At 37.9% G+C, this 23914-nt stretch overlaps 1 protein-coding gene across 1 annotated transcript in view; it reads right to left on the bottom strand.

Moving 5' to 3' along the window:
- Window positions 1–2656: 2656 nt before the first annotated feature.
- LOC114479099 (potassium voltage-gated channel subfamily H member 3-like) overlaps window positions 2657–23914 on the bottom strand; it is a 37494-nt gene continuing 16236 nt past the window's right edge. The window contains exons 7-15 of the mRNA XM_028472573.1: window positions 21350–21557; window positions 18145–18525; window positions 16979–17178; window positions 15643–15892; window positions 13485–13699; window positions 6668–6942; window positions 4363–4469; window positions 4239–4291; window positions 2657–3241 (exon numbers count right to left, since the gene is read on the bottom strand). Of these exons, the coding sequence (XP_028328374.1) occupies window positions 2657–3241; window positions 4239–4291; window positions 4363–4469; window positions 6668–6942; window positions 13485–13699; window positions 15643–15892; window positions 16979–17178; window positions 18145–18525; window positions 21350–21557 (2274 nt within the window). The remainder of the gene's footprint in view (window positions 3242–4238; window positions 4292–4362; window positions 4470–6667; window positions 6943–13484; window positions 13700–15642; window positions 15893–16978; window positions 17179–18144; window positions 18526–21349; window positions 21558–23914) is intronic.

The raw sequence follows: 23914 nt of genomic DNA, 5'->3' as shown, positions 1-23914 counted from the left end.
TACATCTGCAGCTTGCTGAGAGAGAGAGAGAGAGCCCTAAAAGACATGGAAGACATGGATATGTCTGTCTGTGTGTGTGTGTGTGTGTCTGTTTGATCTGTGGGATTTCATGTGGGGGCTTATATTTAAAAGTACTGCAGGGGGCGCTATAGCACATCCTAATGTGTAGTGTACAATTTATTTCGATTAGTCGGTTGAAACTAATCCACTACTGCTATAACCATGTATGTTTAAAACAGAAATACGAATGTGTGAAGCACTTTAACAGTGCGGTATTGGATGCAAGACGTATATTTATGAATGACTGTTAAATTAACTAATCAGACATCACGTAGTTTGCGGGACATTCGGCAATCACTATTATTACTCACCTTAGTTACAAACGTTGCTCACTGACCTGTTGGTCAATATTTACGGGGTGTTTTTTTTTAGGATATTAGACCCATTTTCAAAAGCCCTTTGTGCTGTCACTCCTGTCGATTCTACACAGGTTTCAACTTATCCTGAGTTACCATGACTACCTGTCATCATTGAGCTGTTCTAACTTATTCTGAGTTACAATGACTACCTGTCAACACTGAGCTGTTCTGCAAAGCTGCATTTAAGGCAATTTTATGAAGTAATTCATGAACGCTCTCATTGCAGTCCAAACAAATCCTACGTTGCACATCCTTGAACCAAGCAGCAGCCATGTTGAAAGTCTCAGGTAATTCTGAGCCTGATGCGCTGGGATACTTGAGGAACACACACACACACAGACAGACAGACACACAAAGGTTCCTCGCTTTATAGATAGATAGAATATAGATAGATATACCTAGATGATGGGTGGCAAAATTAATTCAATTTTGATGAAATGAAATGAACAAGGATTAATTTACAATTATTACAGGAGTAAAGATAATGAATGCATGCGATTATTTTTATTGGTGAAAGGGGTTAAGAGTTAATACATTTATTTTAAACATTAAACATTTTTATTTATTTTTTTAAAGGTATTTTCTGTATTTTTGGCAGTGCAATTTCCCCATTCAATCATGTAATCATTACACAATCTAAAAAGATAAAACAATTATATCACACTTACATGATGGGTGGTAAAATAAAATTTAACTACATTGAATTAAATGTAATTAAATAAACAGGTTTACATTTCTTGCACAAGTAAAAAATAATGAATGCATGCGATGAGAAAAAAAAAAACTATTACATATATATTTAAAATAAGTAAATTAATTTTTTTTCTTCCAAAAAATAAAGTAAAATATTGTTTGAGGAATTTTCTCATTCGTTTTTTTTTTTTTTAGTAAAGATAAACAACAGTATGTACAACCTTCTCTGAAAAAATGTGTGTATTTGTGTGTGTGTCTGCCTTACATCATCCTAAGTGTGTCTGACAGCAGCTCACCACACGTCTTTGGAGGTGTGTGTGTGTGTGTGTGTTACCATGTGGGCTAATTAAACCTCAGCAGGCTCTGATGGAAACAGGCTGATTTCTATTACAGCAAACACGAATATCACACGTTACACCTCATGGACTGTTTCACATTTAACATGTTCCCACAGTCACTAAGCCAAAAAAGTTCACTTTAAAGCTTTAATGATGACTAACATTTTATTCATCCACTTTTGTAATTTTATAGGCTTTTTGTCTGTTTTCTTAATTTTTTTTAAGTGTTCCAAGTTGTATAAAATGTGTTTTGTCCATATTATTCTAAACCAGTGTCCTGGGAATAGAAATACTGTGTTATTAGCATAACGTCATGCCTAAAAAGAAGCTAATGCTCACGTTAGATGAGATTAGATTGAATAAAATCAATCACTTTTGACTTGGAAAAACCAGTGAGAATCGATGTAACTTCAAAATAAAATGCAGCCCGTGTATATTTTTCAACATGAACTTCATTTAGTCTTCTTTTTAAATAATATGTTCAGGTTTCATTTATTCAGACAACTTTTTTCCCCCAGAAATGTACTTTCATCTCCTGACATGTTTTGACTATCAACTGTCAGTACTCTTCAGAGGCATCTGCTGATCGCTTTGATGCGTCTTTGACTTTAGCGTAATAATGCTGCAAGCTTATTTTATCATCTTTTTGAATAATATGCTAAGGTTTCATTTATACAGACGAGTTTTTCTCCCGGAGATTTACTTTCATCTCCTGACATCTTTCAACTATCAACTTCAGAGGCGTCTGCTGACCGCTTTGATGTGTCCTTGACTTCAGCATAATAGTTTCATTTTGTCTTCTTTTTGAATATGTTATGGTTTAATTTATTCAGACAACTTTTTTTTCAGGAAATTTATTTTACTATAGTAATCAAGTGTTCAAAATCTCACTCACACGTGCTGTCCCTGTGATTCTGACCCAGAGTCAACTTTATGTAAATAAAATACTTCGAATTATATATTTTTTGGTTCATATCTTCCAGCTCTGCATGACGTGTAGTGAATAAAAGTCATTTATTGCACAGATCAAACTGTAAAACAACCTTTTATTGTTAGTAGTATTATTAATAATATTATTACTCTGCTCCGTGGTGCTGATGATATTTTGATAGTTTTATATACATAATAGGCTGCATGCCAAACTCTGGGCTAACGTCTGTCATGCATTACAGTGTGAGGCATGCTGATCCGTGCACAGACGTCCTCTCACAGTGACGGCCGACCCTCGTTGATGAAGCTGAGCTTCCATTCTGTGTCTCTGCTAGGTGGTGATGATGATGATGATGGTGATGGTGATGATGTGATGGAGGCCTGGAGGAATCCTTGGACTGGAGACGGGGGCAGGGAGTGGGAATAAGGCCGGGGTTCATACTGGGGCGCGTGTTGTTGTCTCGCAGGCTCTGATAGGTCGACCAGGAGGGGAGCGAGTGATTGTGTCAGTGAGGATGAAGACTGTATGGAGGAGCAGGTGTGTGGGTGTGGCGAGGAGGGTGTGGCAAGAGGGGCGGGGCTAAGCCCGCAGGACGACGGAGAATCACGCACGCCGCCGAATAAATCCACCTCCTTCGACAGTTTAGGTACGAGGAGGGACGGTGGGTTTGGATGGAGCTGGGTGAGAGGGGGCGGGGCCGGGGAGCAAGCATGTGATGACACGCTGGGGGGCGGAGTCACAGCCCCAGGCATCAACAGCGTGGACGGATGATGGAGGAGGAGGAGGACTGGTTTGAGGAGACGCATCATCTCCTGCAGCTCCTCAGAGACGGTGGACACCTGACGGGAGAGGACGCTCATCTGAGGGACACAAGGTCACATCATCATCATCATCATCATCATCATCATCAGGAGGACATCCCACTTTGGACACCAGCGCCACCAGCAGGGTTGGGGTTTTACCCATTTTAAATTACAATTAAATTATGATTACAGTGACCAGCATTTTTCCCAATTAAAATTAAATTACATTAATCTTTTATCTTCAGAAAGTCGATTACAATTATGTTTTCAATTACTAAATGTCAATTACAATTAATCACAATTACTGACCCTAAAACCAATAACCTAATAGAAGATAACCTTCCTTTTGTGTTAGCTTTCTGTTAGCATCTGTTATGATAACGGGTATAAAATCAGCTGTAAAATACACTAAAATCAAATATCCATCATATAATTTCTGTCCTATCCATTGGTTCCCTTGTTAGGCTTCTTAATCAATGAAAATATGGGTTTTAATATTTTTGATGTGGGCGTCTGAGCCTATTTTGTGTCACGATACCCCTCGATTTAATTTTTTTTTTAAATGGTAAAATGTGGGAAAGCTTGATATAAATCATATTTTCATAATTGTTAACTACATATGTGTAAAAGTGTACATAGTACTTTAACATGGTTTGCTTTAAATTATTATTATTGACAATTTTTATAGAATATTCATGGCAATTACAATTACAAAGTCAATTATCTGAACTCAATTACAATTTAATTATGATTATGACAGCAACTTATTTTTTGAAACTACAATTATAATTATAATTACGCCATAATTGAAATTGTGAAATTGAACATTAATTACAATGATGCCATAATTATAATTGTAATTGAAGAAACATTTACTTTTACTTACACACATACAGTATATAGTAAATAATTCTAAAATGATGTTTCATATCAAAATTAAAGTAATTGTAATTGAGCTATAGCTGAATATGGATAACTGAAGACGTACAGTAATTGTAATGGAAAAATGTAATTGACTCCAACAATGAGCGCTAACAATTAGCGTTAGCCTTACCTCATGTTTCAGCTTTGCAACAGCCTGTAGGGTGTCCCTGTCTCTGCAGGCGTCTGAGGAAACAAATACTGGATTTAGTCCCAAACAAATGCTTTGATGTTTGCGTGCGTTCAGTTCAGTTCACCTGTGGAGGCAGATTCAGGGCTCGGTAATAAACTCCGAGTCGTCCCAGGAGAAAAATCAAACTTGTGAGAAGTCCTTTGGTTTTCCGTCTCAATGCCGTCTACAAACCTGAGCAAAGACGAGACAGATTTTTAATGTTCTAGTAACAAATATAATCAAACATGTAACAAATCTAAAAGCAAAGCCTAAAGTAAGTCATTGTTCCATCAACAAACATGTCAATAATTCAATGTATTATGTTTGTTAATGTTATTTGCAAGTTTTTGGAGTCACTTGTTGTATTTTTGTTGTGGCTTTGAGTGATTTTGTAAATATTTCTATAATTGTGTTTGTTAATGTTGTCCTGTGTGTGTTTTTGGAATCATTTGTTGCATTTTTGTTGTGGTTTTGAGAGATTTTGGAGTGATTTTATAAATATTTCTATAATTGTGTTTGTTAATGTTGCCCTGTGTGTGTTTTTAGAATCATTTGTTGTATTTTTGTTGTGGTTTTGAGTGATTTTGGAGTGAGTTTATAATTATTTCTCAATTTTTTTTCTTCTCGTTTTTGTTGTATTTTGAGTGATTTTGGAGTGATTTTATAAACATTTCTATAATTTTGTTCATTAATGTTGTACTATGTGTGTTTTTTTAAAATGATTTGTTGTTTTTTTGTTATGTGTTTTTGAAGTGAGTTTATAATTATTTCTCAATTTCTTTCTCGTTTTTGTTGTTATTTGTATGTTTTTGGAATTATTTGTTGTTTTTTTGTTGTAATTTTGTGTTATATATATATATATATATATATATATATATAGATAGATTTATTAACTATAAACTTTTTAAAAGTGTCTTCTTTCTCAAACAACAAATAAAACAAACAACAGCTAACATTTCAAAAACACAGGCGGTAAACCTAATAACTGCTACATACAATATTATACTGTGCTTTTTTTTTTTTTTTTTTACTTTTTTCCCCCAATATCACACACTGTTATAATCTACAGCACAAGCCCATGCTTTCTATTTCATATTACATAACACAAAATAAACAAGTATACAAAAAAAGCTGTATACTATCATTTCATTTAATTTAATTGATTAATATTTAAAATATTACATACATTTAGTGAATTTAATAGATTTGTACGCCGTATACTAAATCCCTGTAGAGACACTGTTGTTACAGTATCTGTCCACACGGTGGAAGCAGATACACAGAAACAAACAGCTCATATCACTATAACAGTGCAAAGTGTTACTAAGCATTAGCATTCGCACAGTTACACATGGAGGCGGATACAAATGGATTTTCCTTGTTTGAAGAAACAGAGCCCATGCTACGGGTCCTGGGAATGCTTTAATTATTCATAAACAGAAAATAAACATGGTTTGATTTCTGAGCGATCCAAACAGACCTCTGTCTCTCACTCTCAATGAGCACAGAGCGGCACAAAACATGGGTTCGAATCCAAGTCTGGAGTCAAAACTCACAGATCACCAACATGGCGTGGACTCAAAGGTCAAAGGTCACGGTACCTGACCACAGGAGTTAATCAGAACCCGTCCATACTGGCTGCATCCTTATGGGGCCATTTTTTGGGTGTAAAATATTTAATGTCAATGTTAAATCTGAATGTTAAATCTAAATCTAAATGTTAAAAATATAAATGTGACATTTAAATATAAATGTTAAATCTAAATATAAATGTTAAATCTAAATGCTAAATGTATGCTAATCTAAAAGGTGAATTTGCATATTCGCATGGCAGTCCTGTCGAACTGGTGTGTGAATGTGAGAGTGATTGGGTGAATGAGCTGATGTGTAAAGCGCTTTGGGACTGCTTCAGTGTGGTGATAAAGCGCTATATAAATCAAGTCCATTTACCATTTTAAATATTTAGTTCCAACCATGACATTTAAATGTTATACCTAAATGTTAAATGCTAAATCTAAATGTTAAATGCTAAATCTAAATGGCAAATTTGCCTATTAGCTAAATATTTAGTTTCACCCGTGACATTTAGATTTAACATTTAGATGTAACAGTCAACATTTAGATTTAGATTTAACATTTAGATTCAGTTTTAACATTTAGTTTTAACATTTAACATTTAGATTTAACATTGACCTTATATTTTTACAAATGCTGTTGTAAATCTGGTCAAAAGTAACAAATAAATTCTTATATGTTTTTTAACCATGGTTTGTTGCTAAATATTGCAAAAAGTGGCTGTTTATTTTCGCATGCGCGTCAATCGGCGTCCCATACATCCTCACTCAACAAACCTTATAATTTTCATGGAAACTTTTCTCCCGCGCTCTTACCGAGGGCTGAGGTCCGGCTGCACGCAGCTGAAGCTCACCATGGGGATCTGCAGGGTGCAGGGCCGGGCCAGGTCGCCGCCCGCTCGGACAGGCCTAGGCGGCAGAAGTGGGGAGCGCAGAGGGGAGCGCAGGGGGGAGCACAGGCCTCGGCCCAGACGGCCTAAGGGGGAGATCTTAGGGAGGGGGGAGTGTTCGCCTTCGGACCCTGAGCCCTCCTCGTCTTCTTTGATGGATGGAAGCTTCTTGATGATCCCCCCGTTGCTGTCACAGTCTGCCTGAAGGTCAGAGATCACAGAAATGAAGAGGGAAAAGTAATGCAGATGAACTAAAACAGAACAAAACAGGGCCTAGAACCAAGCTCTGTAGATCCCCACAGCTCTTTTCTGTTCCATCAGGATTAAACTGATTTGTGTTTTTGTTGCTGTTTTGAGTGTTTTTGGAGTCATTTTATACATTTTTCTATAATTTTGTTTGTTAATATTGTGATTTGCATGTTTCATTTCATGTGATTTTAGGAGTTAATGTAAAAAAAAAAACATTCTCAAACTTTTTGTTTTTATTGTATTTTGTGGGTTTTTCCTCATCATTTTATGAATATTTCTATAAATTTGTTCAGTTATGTGGTCACTTGCTTGTTTTTGTCATCATTTATTGTATTTATATTGTGATTTGCATGTTTTTGGAGTGTTGTGTTGTAGGTTTGGCCACATGTGGGCATTGCTGAGTCATTCCAAACTCCACAACTCACAACATCTGCAGCGACGCTTGTGTTCATTCACCATCACTGTTGCTGTTTTCATTCAAAATACTACTTGTGACTGTTATGGTGGATTCAAACCACTCTTTGTGATTAAAGGAGCAGCTTTAAACATCCTTGATGGAGGGGGATGAAAACTGAAAGGTCACATGGTGTGATCTCATTCCTGCCAGCTGCATTTTAAAGCTAATTAAGACACTGTCAAGCAGCCCCATTTTCCCCTCCCTTTTCTCTTCACTGGCAACCTTTCCGCACCCTCCACCCCATCCGTTTGTTGCCTTTCTCCATCCAGTCTTTAGGCTCACGTGGCCTGCTGGTATTTTTAGATCGCCGAGGTTTAAATTTAGCAGAGATTTGCCCAGAGGGGGCCAAGCGGAGAAGTGACTGTTTGAGAATTTCTGTGTGTGAGTGTGCGACACGTGCCATGCTGTAATACAGCGTGCCAGAATAGCTGCGTTCGCCGCTTAATGTGGAAACAGACACACACAGCTGCATGCGTGTCCTACATGAGAAGTGATGCATGTGTGTAACTGTCCTCACACACTTGAACTTTTCAAAGGTTCAGATAGGCTAATTAATGTCTTTTTGCACGATCCGCACACGTTACTTTGCACGTGAATGCAAACACAACTCGTACTCCCCCACCCTCTTCGTTCGTCCCTCGCAGCCCCCTTTTCATCCTGATGTTTCCGCGTCTCGTCTCCATCTGGTTCAGCGCGCTATATTTACCCAGCCAGGGATGACCCTCCTCCTCCTCCACCCATCTGACAGCGCTATATTTAGCTCTCGCAACGCTTGGTTTGAGGAGGCTCTGCTGCGTGTGCCTATTATTGGTTCATTCACGTGAGCGCCGCTCATCTAAATTTCTCTCAATCACTGCAAAATGAAGATGCGGGCATATAGTTTTCAATCGCATTTGTTTTAGAGACTCTGCCGCACATGTGAAGTTTAGAGATCCTGTTGTAAAGTTGGACTCAAACCATGGAAATCAAAGTTTTTTTGTTCGGTTTTTGATGCTTGTTCATTTTAGGGTGAGAAAGTGCACCTGATTTACTAAGATCCCAAATAAAGGGTGCAAAATTTGGTGCCCATTTTGAACACAAAATGGGAGGCTATGTGAGAGAAAGTCAGTGCTGTGGGGAGGAAACAAAAACAGCAGGTGAAATAAAAAAAAAGATAGAAGAATAAGTTGAAGTAGCAGAACAAGAACAAGAACAACAACAAGAAGAACAACAACAACAAGAAGAACAACAACAACAAGAACAAGAAGAACAACAACAACAAGAAGAACAACAACAACAACAAGAACAACAACAAGAAGAACAACAAGAACAAGAAGAACAACAACAAGAACAAGAAGAACAACAACAACAAGAAGAACAACAACAAGAACAACAACAAGAAGAACAACAAGAACAAGAAGAAGAACAACAACAAGAACAAGAAGAACAAGACCAAGACCAAGAACAAGAAGAACAAGACCAAGAACAAGAAAACCAAGACCAAGACCAAGAAGAACAAGGCCAAGACCAAGACCAAGAACAAGAAGAACAAGACCAAGAAGAACAAGGCCAAGAACAAGACCAAGAAGAACAAGGAGAACAAGACCAAAAAGAACAAGGCCATGAAGAACAAGAAGAACAAGCCGAAGACGAATAATGCTGACTTAGCAGCAAAGTTTGGTTCTCTTAATTTCCTTTGGATTTGCCTTCATCTCATCCAACAACAACTACAGCCATCTGTGGGTAAAGCTGTGACAGTTAACACGTTTGTCATTGTGTATACTTTTCTGTTGTTTTTGTATATTTGTTGTTATTGTTCTGAGTTTTTGTTGTTGTTTTGCATAATTCTCTCATCTATTGTTTTTGGTTTTTTGGAGTTATTTTGTGCCTTTGTGTTATTGTTTTGCGTGTGAGTCATTATTTTATTTTGGTTGTATATGTTTCTGTTAGTTTTGTAGTCCTTTTGTGTGGTTTTGCTGTAATTTTGTGACTTTTTTTGTCCTTTAGTGTGTTTTTATTGTACTTTGATGTAATTATTTTTGATATACTGTGTGTTTTTTATGTGTGTTCATTTTGGGGGGCACACAAAATTAAACCGTGCAGCACATGAGGCCCCAGGGACGCCAGTTACTGCCAAAGCAAAGGCTTTCCTCATTACAGTAAAGAGGAATGTGCACATTAAGATCGATCCCTTTTCCTGTGGAATTACTGAAGATGAACATCGAATTTATTTCTGGATCATGTGGTTATTCATGCGTGTGCGCAGCATCTGACATCCATCAGTCAATCCCTGGCATCTGCCGTGTTTTCCTCTTCTTCTTCATCTGTTGGCTGCATCTCAAGCGCAAGCCGTGGCCTCCTTCTCTGGCCTGGTCCAGATGGACGATCGTGTCTCGAGAGCAGATTTATGCATGTGGCGTAACATGAAGGAGGAGAGCGCACTTCACAGCTGAGGCTCGTCCACGACACCAAAGAAGCAACAGATCACAGCATTCCCACAAGTCGAAAGGAGAATTGGGAAATCAAAATATGAGCAGCGTTCCCAGTAAGGAACAGTTTCTCTCTGTGGTTGTATGCAAAACAGTGCAAATGAGTATCTGTAACATGTGCTTGTTACTTTAAAATGTTGGATTGGCTGAGTCAGTCAGTAATCTACTTAATATAGGAATGCTGAAAGGATGTGACCCCATAATGATTACATTTTCAAAACATTCATAAAAAAAAAAAAGTGATATTTTTGATATTTTTGAGTTTGTAAAGTTTAAACTCTGAATATTCTAGAATAATCCACAAAAACTTATCTAATTATTTATATTGAGCAGAATTGTGTCCTTGTATTATGTTAAGGTTTCATTTATTCAGATATCTGTTTCTCAGGAAATGTACTTTCATCTCCTGACATGTTTCGACTATCAAATGCCAGTCTTCTTTAGAGGCATCCGCTGATCGCTTTGATGTTTTCTTGAATTCTGTATAATAATTCCAGAAAGTTATTTTTGTCTTGATTTTGAATAATATATTTAGGTTTAATTTATTCAGACAACTGTTTTTCAGGAAATTTACTTTGATCTCCTTGACATGTTTCGACTGTCAACTGGCAGTTTTCTTCAAAGGCATCTGCTGATCGCTTTGATGTTTTCTTGAATTCCGTATAATAATTCCAGAAAGTTATTTTTGTCTTGATTTTGAATAATATATTTAGGTTTAATTTATTCAGACAACTGTTGTTCAGAAAATATACTTTGATCTCTTAACATGTTTTGACTGTCAACTGCCAGTCTTCTTTAGAGCCATCTGCTGATCAGTTTGATATTTCCTTGACATCCGTGTAATAATTCCATTAAGTTCTTTTTGAATAATATATTAAGGCTTAATTTATTCAGAGAACTGTTTTTCAGGAAATTTACTTTGAAGAAGACTGGCAATTGACAGTCGAAACATGTCAAGGAGATCAGAGGTATCTGCTGATCGCTTTGATGTTTTCTTAAATTCCGTATAATAATTTCAGAATGTTATTTTTGTCTTGATTTTGAATAATATATTTAGGTTTCATTTATTCAAACAACTGTTTTTCAGAAAATTTACTTTGATCTCCTTGACATGTTTCCACTGTCAACTGCCAGTCTTCTTCAGAGGTGTCTGCTGGTTGCTTTGATAAGTCCGGTGCTTGGACACATTTTTGTCCGTGATTTACGCGTAATAATTCCAGCAAGTTAATTTTGCTTTTCAGGGAATTTCTGAAAAACAGTGGTCTCAATGTATGAAACCTTAACATATTATTAAAAAAGAACTTGCTGGAATTATGTACCCTTGTAGTTTATATACTTACTTAATTTTTAGGTATTAATAGATCTACTTGTATACTACTGTGTATGTGCTTTCTCATAACTACTCCTGTAAACTCTGAATTAAACATTGGTAGTAATAAAATATTAATGTCATTTAGTTGAATAAAATATCTCTGGTTCCCGTTGTGATTAAAGTTTACTCTGGTGGAGGAACTCTGACTGCTAAACGATCCCTGAAGCAGAGCCCATGGGTGTTGATGAGCTCGTGCAGCTTCTGTGGGTGAGGACAGAGTGTCGTTTCCCCCTGAGGAGGAGCTGAAGGGAGTGACAAGGAAAAGTCAAGTCTACAGTATTTAACTTGGATGGTGCGGATGTGTTTCCTTATCTTCCAGTCCTCCTGGGGGAGGAATTCAGGTACGGAGCAAAGCAGGAGGTTAAAGCTGAGTGATTGCTTCATGTATCTGTGTTGTCATGTTTTCAAGGTAAAACAGGTATATAAAAAAAAAATCGTTGATTCCGACCACATCCTGTCCAGTGACTTTAGTCTCCAGCCTTTGGAAGGAAGTCACTGCTACCCCTGGCCTTTTGTTTTTCATCTATCAAGCTGTGAATACTAATGGTGGTCTCTCCAGTGATTGCAGATGTATTGCTGCTATTGCCTTTGCTTTGAGTGGAATCATTTAGAAAGATTTGCACTGATTGTTAAAGTTGCTTCAGACGAAAAAAAAAAACATTCAAAGCTCTAAATTGCTCACAAAATGATGTTAAAAAAAGTGGATTGGCAAAAGTTCTCCTTTAATCTGTGAATTGTTGTGTTTCTTCTCCAGAAAAAGGAGGACAATAATTGGCTTGACAGCATATTTGTTCCCAGTGTTGCTCGCGATATCACCTCAGTACGCCAAACATCCAATTTTGGCCGGATTCGGATATTTCCGTGTAAACCCATAATAATAAATAAATATCCACCTTTGTTTTGCTGCCACTTAGGAAGTCACTTCGACAGAGTTTTTCAACGCAAACACAAGAAATCACAGTAAGAATGACGTAAAAAAACATTTCCATGCATCGTTGAAGGCAGTGGTTCTCAACCCTTTCAGCCTGTGACCCCCAAAATAAAGGTTCCAGAGACTGGGGACCCCCCACTGTACCTGAAGGTGGTTGAACACAGACATGAACATTGAATAACAGTCATGTGGAGACAGGGCCATCTATAAGGTGGAATAAAGGGGAGAGATTTTTGGGGTCCATCCATAAAGTCAGTAAAATGATGGTCCATTGTTCGATGAATCTGTGATAACCACATTTATTTATTCATCTGAATAATATCCACTGTTATCCAGGAAGTTTACAATTTTTTGCGCCATAGTATATAGTCATTTTAAATATGTAAATCCTTATTTTAATCAGAAATAAAATGGGTTAAAAGTGACCAAAAATGGTGGAAAAGTTGGTGAAATGGGTATTTAAAAACCACAGAAATTGGTTAAAAGTTCTGAATTAGAGTGGACCTAAAACAGACAGAAAAAGTAGTAAAAAAGGGTTAAAAGTGTCAATATCGGGGGTGCAATATAATTTAAAAAGTAGGAACAATTAGTTTAAAGTGGCAAATAATGGTCATGACAAATCGTGAATGTGGTTAAATTGGCAAAAATAAGCATGAAATACGGTGAAAAGAGGTTAAAAGTGACAATAATGGGTCAACTTATGCAACATTGGGTGAGAAAAGTGGTGGAAAGGGTTTATAAGTGTTGAAAGTGGAAAAAATGTGCAGAAAAGGCATTTAATTTTGATGGAAAAGTGGCAGAAATGGGAGAAATGTAGCAAAAATGCATTAAAAGGAGCAAAAATATGGCAAGAAAAAGTGATGAAATTAAGTTAAAATATGGAATGTTTGGTTTAGTTGCAGAGAAAGAGTAAAAAAAGCAAAAGTGGGCTTAAATTGTTGAAAAACTGTTTCTTGATGGCATCTGACAACCCACTCCCAGTGTCTCGCGACTCCAAATGGGGTCCTGACCCTAAGGTTGAGAACTCCTTGTCTAAGGGACTTCATATCCCACAATGCAATGTGAGAAACCTTTCCAACAATGTGAGTAATTTAAACCATTTACATCTTTTTTCCGAGCTAAGGTTGATCTATGAGGCCAACTCTTTTCTGACAAAAAAATGACTGCCCCACCAGCTTTAAATACAAGTGTTATTTTCAGGATTAAAACTCTTGATTTTATTTCATTTATTCTGATTTAACGTTAACATCAGTGTGAGGGTCCCACCTCTGTGCTGTGTCCTTCTCGCAGGTTGTACGTCAGGTCGTGCTGGATCTCTGTGATGAACTTCTGGGCGTAGTCAGGGTACAGGCACAGCACCTCACGGAGGCCTTTCAAGCTGATATACTGCAGGTCGCAGTAGGTCAGAGCCTTCACACAGGCGTTAGTCTTTATCACCTCCTCCTGCGTCAGACAGTCAGAGCCAATCAGGTCGCCCCGGCCTGGGAGGGGAGGGGAGGGACAAAGGAAGTCAAATTATAAACAGTATAGTTGGACAAAATGTAAAGAGCTGATGGAAGAATGTGTGGTTGTAGTACTGAATACAGCACAGGTTACACCAGTGCGCGCCCCCCCTGGTGAGACATGGAGGTATGACAGGTGGGGCGTGACAAACAGGAGGACATTTTCAATTTCATGCTAATCTCAAAAAGAAAAAAAAGAAAAAGATCATTAACACTACACACAAACAAAGTAATAATAAGATGCCTAAAAATGGAGCAGAAATTAACCGCATTAAATTATTAGACGCGACTGAGAAACAAATGTAACGTGGAACTAAAGATAAAAATCATGATTTATTCACGAAGCGAAACAATACACAACATTTTTGTAACTGACTTCAAAAATGTAATTTCACTTTTTTTTTTGTCACAACTTACAAGTTTTTACGCAGGTGATTCGTTGAATTTATTTTTTGAGTTTTGATTTATTCATAAACTATGTTACTTTCATAATAAAACATCATGTTATTTGTTCCCTGCTAGTGCATTACAAACGTACACTGAATTTCCTTTAGTGTTTTTCTTTAGCTTTTCGGCACAGGTTGCAAACAACGCTTCGTTATTTCCTGTATTTTTTTTTACTGCTGCACTTTTACGTTTGCTTTTAATGCAGGTGATTAGAGTGATTTAGTTTTTAATTTAATATAAAATTTGATGCTACTTGTTCTGCTAGTTTATTACATATGAAAATGTGTTATTAATCACTGGGTAATCTGTCCATGTATGTACGGGTAACAATGTGCCATTCCACACGCATAGACTGTGCAGGTCCAACACGTTAATGAGTTTCTGCTCCTTCCCCCTGTGGACTGCCGTCGGTACATTATTTACACCGCCGCGCTCATTAATATGAAAATACCAGTTGCTAATTTGCTCCCTGAGCTTTTTTTCTATGAACCTGAACTGATTCCAACGCGTGTTTGTGAGTCTGTTTGTGTTTCTCGATTCTGTTTTATCAACACCTAGGGAGGAATGTGCTCGTTGTCGGACGAGACTATGGAGACGTTCTCCTTCTGCAGGAGTGACACTGACTCGGCGTTTTATTTTAACCCGTTTGCATCCACCTTGCAGTCAGACTTCACGAGTCTGATTGTCTTGGTTGGGGTCAATTAGATTTTTCAGTCACAATTACATTTTCAATTATCCATATTCAATTACAATTACAGTGACTAGCATTTTTCGCCCAATTACAATTGAATGACAACTACTTTTTCCTTCTCAGAAAGCCAATTACGATTACGTTATCAATTACTAAAGTTTAACTATAATTAATCCCAATTATTGAGCCTGAAATAAATCACCTAATAGAAGTTAACCTTCCTCTTATGATAACGGGTCCTAAATCAGCTGTAAAATATATATAACAATTATCTATCATCTCATTTCTTTCCTATTTATTGATTACCTTGTTAGGCTTCATAATCAATGAAAATATAGGTTTTAATATTTTTGTTGTGGGCGTCCGAGCCCTTTTTGTGTCTGTTTACCTCTAGATTACAACAGCAACAGATTTTTAAAATTACAATTGCAATTATAATTACGCCATAACAGCACTTAATTACCAATCACGCGATTACAATTATAATGTAACCCAACCTTGGTGATTGTTGTGGGCTTCATGTCTCTCAAAGGGGAAAAAGCAGTGCCTAAACGTCGCTGCTGCAATAGATAAGCACCAGCAGAGATGATGTCCCTGCAATGACTCAGCAGTTAAAGGGCGTTTAGACGACTGGGCCTCTGTGTTCTGATGACGAGCCTGCTGTAAAAACTTCCCAGCAGACATATGAGCTTCTCCGCACAACAATGGCAGCGTTTGTTATTGAGTTACTTTGATGCCACAGTCCCTGTGAGAAACGGCGCTGTCCGTGGTGCTGATGCTTTACCCAGGATGGCGAGCACGGTGCTGTCCTTCAGCACCTCCATGGAGCCAGAGCACACAAAGTAGATGGCCTGGAGCGCGTCTCCCTGACGGATGAGGAACTCCCCGGGGGCGCAGAAGGAAGTCTTGATGATGAGGGACAGGGAGCGTAAACACCCCCTGCTGGCCGACTCGAAGAGCGGCAGCTGCAGGAGCTCTTTGTTCAGGTGCATGGCGATGTCCGCCCTCAGCTCGTCTGGGAAGTCCTTCAGCAGCTAAAAAAGGGATGTAGATCATTCTATAATCCAATTTTACTTACAATAAAGTCAGAAAACATTAAAGGGAACACAACTTTAAATCAAACTAAACAATAAAAATATTTGTACAGACTGAAATTAGTGACTGCAACCTCAAAAAACACACAAATCAAGAATGAGGTACACGTGTGCAGAAATACCAACCACAGCCCCCATAATCCCTTGCTCCTAATATACTACAGCAAGGTTTTTCAACCACTGTGCCGTGGCACACTTGTGTGCCGTGAGGGATCGTCTGGTGTACCATGGGGAATTAATCAATTTCACCTAATTGCTCTAAAAAACATTTTTGAAAAAGATTTAATCATTATTTGCAAATAGGCCATTGTAATATATTTATATATTTTTATTTATTTACCTCCGCCAAGCACAAAGCGCAGTTAGTGACTGTCAGTGTGTTAGCAAGATAATGTTAAAATTTATGAACGGATTTGGATGAAATTTCAATAAAAATTGATAAATGGGACAAGGAACAGGTGATTACATTTTGGTGATGTTCTGGCTACCAAAAGAAAAGAAAAAAAATAATATATATATATATATATATATATATCATTCTGTTTCCCATCCACACTGTGGAACTTCTTGTTGATGATGTCATAGGTTCTCTCAGAGTCAACAGCTAAATGTTGACAGGTCGTCATGGTAATCCTGAGTTTACCATGCTACCGTGACTGGAGCGTCAAGGTAACATGAGCTGCTTGGCGGAGGTCTGCGCTCTCCGAGTGCTTTTCTAGTTCAAAATGTGTTTGTTAAAAAAACTAAAGCCAATCAGCTAACATCAAAGGTCACCATGGCAACGTACAAAGATTTGCTCAACGCTGCAGAAGGTCCCCAGACCCCTTACCCACAATAGTTTTTGTTGACAAAAATACAAACTCGGTAAATCCTAAACTCCTGATGAGGAAGTTTCATGTTATTCTGCATGTTTGGTACCTGAACAAATGTTAAACTCAGTGTGTGTGGTTATTAATCCACACTCCAAGTCCAACTAGGTTTAAATTAAAGGCAATTAAAGCAGAGTGGTTACAGCGTCCCTCTTACCTCGCTGACATCGATGCCGTTGTTGACGGACCAGGTCGTCTGGAAGCACTCCATCATGCGCTGCTCCAAAGCCTTGGGGAGCCGGTGCACGCGGATGAAGTCCTTCAGGTCCTTGGTGCGGGTGTGGTAGAGGGAGCGGCGCGAGTACATCCTCTGAATGATGGCGGTCACGTTTCCAAACACAACGGCGTGCATTAATGCTAGTGCAAGAGACAGAAAGAGGAACACCATTCATCCATTCAGCCGCCGTTCCGAGAAGGTAAACAAAGAGTTAACAGCGATGGGTAAAGTGTAAGTAAAGTGACAAAATGGGCCAAAAGCAGTCAAGAGTGGAGAAAAAAATAACAAAAAAAGAGTTGACAGGTCGTATGTAATATCAAAAGACAGCTTAAATGTGCAAATTGTGGCAAACAATAGTGTAAAAAAAGAGCAAAGATGTGGAACACAAATAGGCAAAATGTATGGAACAAGGAAACAACTGTTATTCAATGGGCAAAAGGTAGCTTATTTGGATGAAAAGTGGCAAAAAAAATGGTTAAAGAATCAACAATTGGATAAAAGTGTCAAAAAGAACTTGCAAAAATGGACAGAAATTAGGAAGAAGGGATATTTATTGACAAAAAGAACAAAAAGGGGCAAAAATGTAACACAGTAAGTTGCAAAATGACTTAATAACAGCGTTATCACTTAATACACTAAATTAGGAGTTGACGGTTGCCCTATCCTTAGAACACCCTCACTTTTAAAATTGCTGCTCCACCCCTGGTTGTACGTACAGTTCCACACACCTGTAGCTAATAATTATTAAAATGTGTTTCACATCAAGCTTTCACACATTTTACCATTTAAAAACATTTTAAACGACACAAAAAAGGCTCAGATGGTCACACGAAAAAATATTAAGACCTGTATTTTTATTGATTAGGAAGCCCAACAAAAAAAACAATAAATAGAAAAATTAGATGATAGATATTTGATTTTAGTGTATTTTACAGCTGATTTAGTACCTGTTGTCATTAGAGATGCTAACAGAAAGCTAACACAAGAGGAAGGTTAACTTTTATTAGGTTATTTAGTTCAGGCTCAGTAATTGTTATTAATTGTAGTTAAACTTTAGTAATTGAAAATGTAATTGTAGTTGGAAAAAAATCAGCAGTTTTGCTCACCTCCGATCAGCATAGTGCAAATGGAGAAAATCTTCTCAGAATCCGTGTTGGCTGAAACGTTCCCAAAGCCCACGCTGGTCAGGCTGCTCAGGGCGAAGTACAGCGACGTCACGTAGGAGCTCCGAACGGACGGACCGCCGCTCAGCATCGTCGTCCCCGTGCCGTTGGGCGTCCTCGGCCTCGCCCTGCTGCTGTTCCACTGACCCGAACCCAGAAGGCCCTCCGTGCTCGTCGCCCCCAAACCAGAACTGTTCCACTGGCTGTAGTTGGCCATACCGGATGTTGTGGAACTCTGAGGTGAGTCAGAGACTCCCAGCAAAGAGGCGAGTGGTGACAGGAAGTACGGCGTTCCAAGGCGTTTGGCGAGCTCGTGAAGCCAGCCTGGAAAGGGGAGGACAGGTCATTGTGTGTTGGTTTGAAGCCTCAGGTAAGTCATCACGTTTAGAAGAAGTTTTGGTGAGTAGTGGTAAAACTAAAGCTCAAAGGGAACCTGTGGTGAACTTAAATTGCAAGCGATTAAACAGGCAACTGGCAGCCTTCCCTTCAGTCTAATTTTGTGCAAGGTAAACGCAAAAAATTACTCAAAAAACCCGAAATTATAAAGAAAAAAAAACAAAAAAAAAACAGCAAATATACACAACTAGCAACAAAAATACACAAATTCCAAGAACACAAATTATGAAAGAAAAATTACACAAAATGAGAAAAAAATACACAAAATTAGAAAAAAAATACACAAAATTAGAAAAAAAATGACAAAAAAGACACACTTACTTTAAAAACATAAATAATGTACAAAACTGTGCACAAAACACACAAAAGGACAGAAAAATATACAAAAAGAAAACAAAAATACGCAAACTGACTCCACAAACATAAATTATGCACAAAATTGTGCACAAAACACACAAGATGACTTCCAAAATGCACAAAATGACAGAAAAAAATACGAAATGACAAAGAAAAAACAGCAAATAAACACAATTGACAAAAATACACAAAATTATTCCAAGAACACAAATTATGACATGAAAATTACACAAAATGAAAAAAAGAATATCCAAAACAAGAACAAAAATACACAGAACCGTCTTCAAAAACAAACAATGCACAAAATTGCGCATAAAATACCCAATACGACTACCAAAATTCACAAAACGAGAACAAATATTAGCAAATTGACTCCATAAACATGAAATGACAAAAAAAAAAAAAAACTGCAAATATATACAAATGACAACAAAAATACACAAAACCACAAATTATGACTGGAAAATTACACAAAATGAGAAAGCATATGCTACGACATAAACAGATATTAAATGAGAAATAAAATAAACTTAATGACTCAAAAAAATACAATACAACAAAAAGCAAAAACAAAATAAAATAAAACCAAGCTTCTACCCAGAAAAAGTATAAATGGAGGCTGTGAGCACATCCTTTGTGTGCTCTTTCAAAGATTTTTAATGACGCATTTTGCAATAAGAATTCTAAATGTAAAATGTTGTGCATTTGTGACTGCCTATTGAAATGAAAATGTAATCTATAATAACTCATCACAGAATAAAGACATGGGACACATTGCGTTTGTTAGTTGTTACATAACACTACATAATGTGTTGCTACATGGCTGCACGCAAGCGTTTCACACGGTTTGAACTCATATTTGTCTTTTCACTCCCTCACTTTCTAATAACTCTTTGTTGGACATTGTAAAGTAAGAGCACAGGAAGTGCAACTATGTGTATTTTTCAGAGAATGCTGTTCGAGCTGAGCAGTGGGAGCTTTTACCAGCCGTGGACACACACTCATTACCAAAGAATGGTGGACCACGTCCCCGTTACGTGCGCTAGCAGCTATTTACCGTTGCTCAATTACCAACACTGTGATTAATCAACAAACCAGCGTTTGGCCGTGAGCCGCAGCAACCCCAAAGCAGACCATCAGCCATAAAGCGTCCATTTAATGGTAAAAAAATACCTTATTTCCTTCCACAGCCATAAAAAACCTTGCATTATGTTGTTTTGCTTCTTCTTTTGTGATTACAACAATCATCTCCACATGTACCTCATAGTATTTTTTTTAGCCAAAGGGGAAACAAATCACTAAAACTAGAGGTGTTTTCTCATCATTTGAACCGCCAGGCAGCAGCACACCAATGTGTAGTAATGTTTCGCTCCCGAGGGTCAAATAGCACAAACGCGCTGGGCTGGACACGACCTAATAGGTAGAACATGCTGACGCTGCACACACGAAACCCAATGTGAGGGGAAAGATGCTATTTGTTATTTCTCTGCACAGAGTAGCCTGAAATAACACAAGAGGATTTGACAGCTTTTTCACGATCATATATTTTGCTAGCTGTTAGCAACTAGTTAATGAAACATTTAAAATTAATAGAAAAAGAGAAGAAAAATACCTAATATGTTTCTAATAGGTTTCATTTAATCAGACAACTTTTATCTCAAGAAATTTACTTTGATCTTATATGTGTTGACTGCTTTGATCTAGATCAAAGTAGATGTCCTTAGAAAAAAGTTGTCTGAATAAATAAATCCTTAATATATTATTCAAAAAGAAAAAAAGAGAGAAAAAAAATATGGTAAGGTCAATTTTTTTTTTTCTCTCAGGAAATGTACTTTGATCTCGTGACATGTTTCGACTGCTTTGATCTAGATCAAAGTAAATTTCCTGAGACAAAAGTTGCCTGAATAAATGAAACCTTAACATACTATTCAAAAAGAAGACAGAAAGAACTTGCTGGAATTATTACGCAGGAGTTAAGGACACATCATAGCAATGAGGAGACACCTCTGGAGAAGACTGGCAGTTGACAGTCGAAACATGTCAGGGGATCACAGTAAATTTCCTGAGAGAAAAACAGTTGTCAGGATGAATGAAACCTCAACAAAAAGACAACAAAAAGAAATTGCTGGAATTAAAAACAAAAAAAATGAACAAAAGAAGCTCATGCAAAAAAAAAAAAAAAAAACCCTGAAAAACAATAAATTACACTACTGTGCAGTTACGCTCCTCACCATTTTGTCTTCTGCCTGTTTCAGTCTTGTTATATATTTTAAAATTGTAATTTTGGTTGGAAGACTTTTGTTAGAGTGAAACAAATGAACTCAAACTCGGAGAATCAAGCTGACCAGTGTGACACAGAACAGTTTAAGTGCATTTCTGTGGTGTGAACACCAACCTATATCCCAGGACGCAGGGCTGTTACTTTCAATCTCACTGCGGCCAATGAAATACCAGACGCAGGCCATCCAGTGGGCCAGCAGGGCGAACGTGGACATGAGCAGCGTGAGGACCACGGCGCTGTACTGGGAGTAACGGTCCAGCTTCTGCAAGAGACGCAGCAGTCGTAGGAGACGCACCGTCTTCAGGAGGTGGACGCCAAAGTTCTTCGACAAAGCAAAGCAAAGACAGATATTAGCAGCTGGGCTAAGGAAAGCTACTATAAACCACCGTGCTCGTGACTTTACGCAGGAACTGGGCCTGTGATGAGGAAAGGATTTACAATGCCTTCCAGCAGCTGAGAGTTATCAAAGGGAAAATCACAGCAATTACCCCCTGGCGAGCCTGGCGAACAATCATCCCATCGACAGATAACGCCCTAAGGTTCCTTTTCGTCTTCAAAACACTCCCTCTGTGGACTGAAGTAACCCTGGTTCTAAGACATCATCGACACAGAGCCTGCATTCCCTCCTTCATTTTTATCCTTCAAAGACCAGTGGCTACCACAAGCTAAAGGCCAGATACTGCAGCTGCCTTGTGTTTTTTCTTAGAAACACATGCTTACAATGTAGTATTTACATAATATTCTGTTTTAGCCACTAGGGCTAGGTGATATGGACCAAAATTCATATCTCAATGTTTTTTTCTCAAAATGGCGATATAAGATAGAAATCTCCATTTTAATTTGAATAAAGTCTAACCAGAAAGACAATTCATGGGTAAATTTTAATGCCACACAGGCTAAAATAACATCGGTTGAAAAAAACAAAAACAAGAACTTCCGTGCGTATCACAAACATGGGCAACTAGCGGCCCCAATAATAAATGCAACAAAAATACACAAAATGACTACACGCACTTAGAAAACTGCTTTTCATGCTGTTCTGAGAAGTACCAACTACAATATTGTCATTTTCTATATTATCACCAAAATAGATCTAAGATCCATGCTGTTTCCAAACACATGCAGTTGACAGATAGAAGTCAGTCTAGTGAAAAACTCTAAGCTTAAACAACATCTGCCTTCAGTTCATCTTCTATCTACAGGGAAAAACAGGCGGAACAAATAAACACACTTTACAGAGCGCGCTCACCCATTGACACAGGTAGAGTCCCTGCTTTTAGTCCGAGCTCACATTCTGGGCCAAAGACGCTTCTTTTCATTCAACCACAGGCCAGTGGCTTCATGTGTTTTAGGGGTTATTCATGGGCAGGCCTTTTTCTTATCATCACAAAACGTTAAAATCGCCTCTGAGGAATCTCTGTCTAAATCTGGGGCAAATGTCGTTGCTTAATAATGGAAAAATGAAGCATTTGGATGCAACTTCTGAGGCAACAAACATCAAATCAAGTCCAAATAATGTTCTGTGAGTTTCTTAAAAATGACACTTCTTGGTACAGGTGCTGAACTTGGAGTTAACTGTTGGACCATTTATGAATTGAGCTTTAAGCTTTAGACACCCTATGTTTGTATTTTTTAGGCCGGGCTCAAAACGCCCCACACTTTGTTCTTGTTGTTCTTCTTGTTGTTGTGTACACTAGTTAAAATCGCTACTCCTCTGTTATTCGGGAACAGATTGGGCTGAAATTTGGTAGGTATAATCTATGGATATGTACGCATCAAAGCCCAGAGCCCAATTTTGAATTTGGTGCCCAAAAAAAGTTTTCTCTTTTATTTATGAGTCAAATATTGTGACAGTTGGTGGTACTGTACCAAATAATTGACACATACCAATATATGAATGGGTCCCAGTACTCCGTATGTGCCATGGGGTGGCCGGGGGGCAACATTTTTCAAATGACTACTCCTCCGTTAATGCTCATTGAATCTAACATGGATATTCTATGAGCGGATGTCAACAGCCTCTCTGAGACCTTTTTTTGCTCGGTGGAACCGAGTCATTTGACTGAATTCTTGGGAACGTGCTACGTGCTATTCGACGCGTTCCGTGGGCTCGGCCGTAGTTCATCCCAACTTTTCTACGTTTCTACATATATATATTTTCAAATTCTGAAATGCAGTTTGCAAGTCAACAAACTAGGGGGAAAAAATGTAATTGGAAAATATTCTCACTACCGAAAAATGACTCGGATTTTCTGTGATCGCGTAAAAGCAACAGAAATCGCGGAATTCACGAACTGAAATGAAAAAAGCACTATAAAACTTTTTTTTTCTCACTTTATTTAGAATCAGGCACCAATGCATGATCTGCGACAATATATCGCATGTACACTACCATGTAAAACGGGTGACTGAATGCATAGTAAGTGTAAAAACAAACAAATGTGTCAAATTTCGCTTATAATTTTGTTAAAAAACTTGCATTAGGTAACATAATCACACGACTGTTATTGTGCAAAACAAAATGGGAATATCTATATGACACAAACTAAACCTTTATCTACATTTTTGGGACCATATCATGCATTTCTATAATAGCAGTGTAGCTAATGGACATTTTTGAGACGTAATCTTGTGCATTTTCAACACCCTCCAGCTTTCATAAGTCATCTGAAGCATATA

Source organism: Gouania willdenowi, chromosome 2, assembly GCF_900634775.1.
Source record: "Gouania willdenowi chromosome 2, fGouWil2.1, whole genome shotgun sequence".
NCBI classification, from domain to species: domain Eukaryota; kingdom Metazoa; phylum Chordata; class Actinopteri; order Blenniiformes; family Gobiesocidae; genus Gouania; species Gouania willdenowi.
The sequence above is the reverse complement of the archived record's forward strand: the minus strand, read 5'-3'. Positions and strand labels throughout refer to the sequence as shown.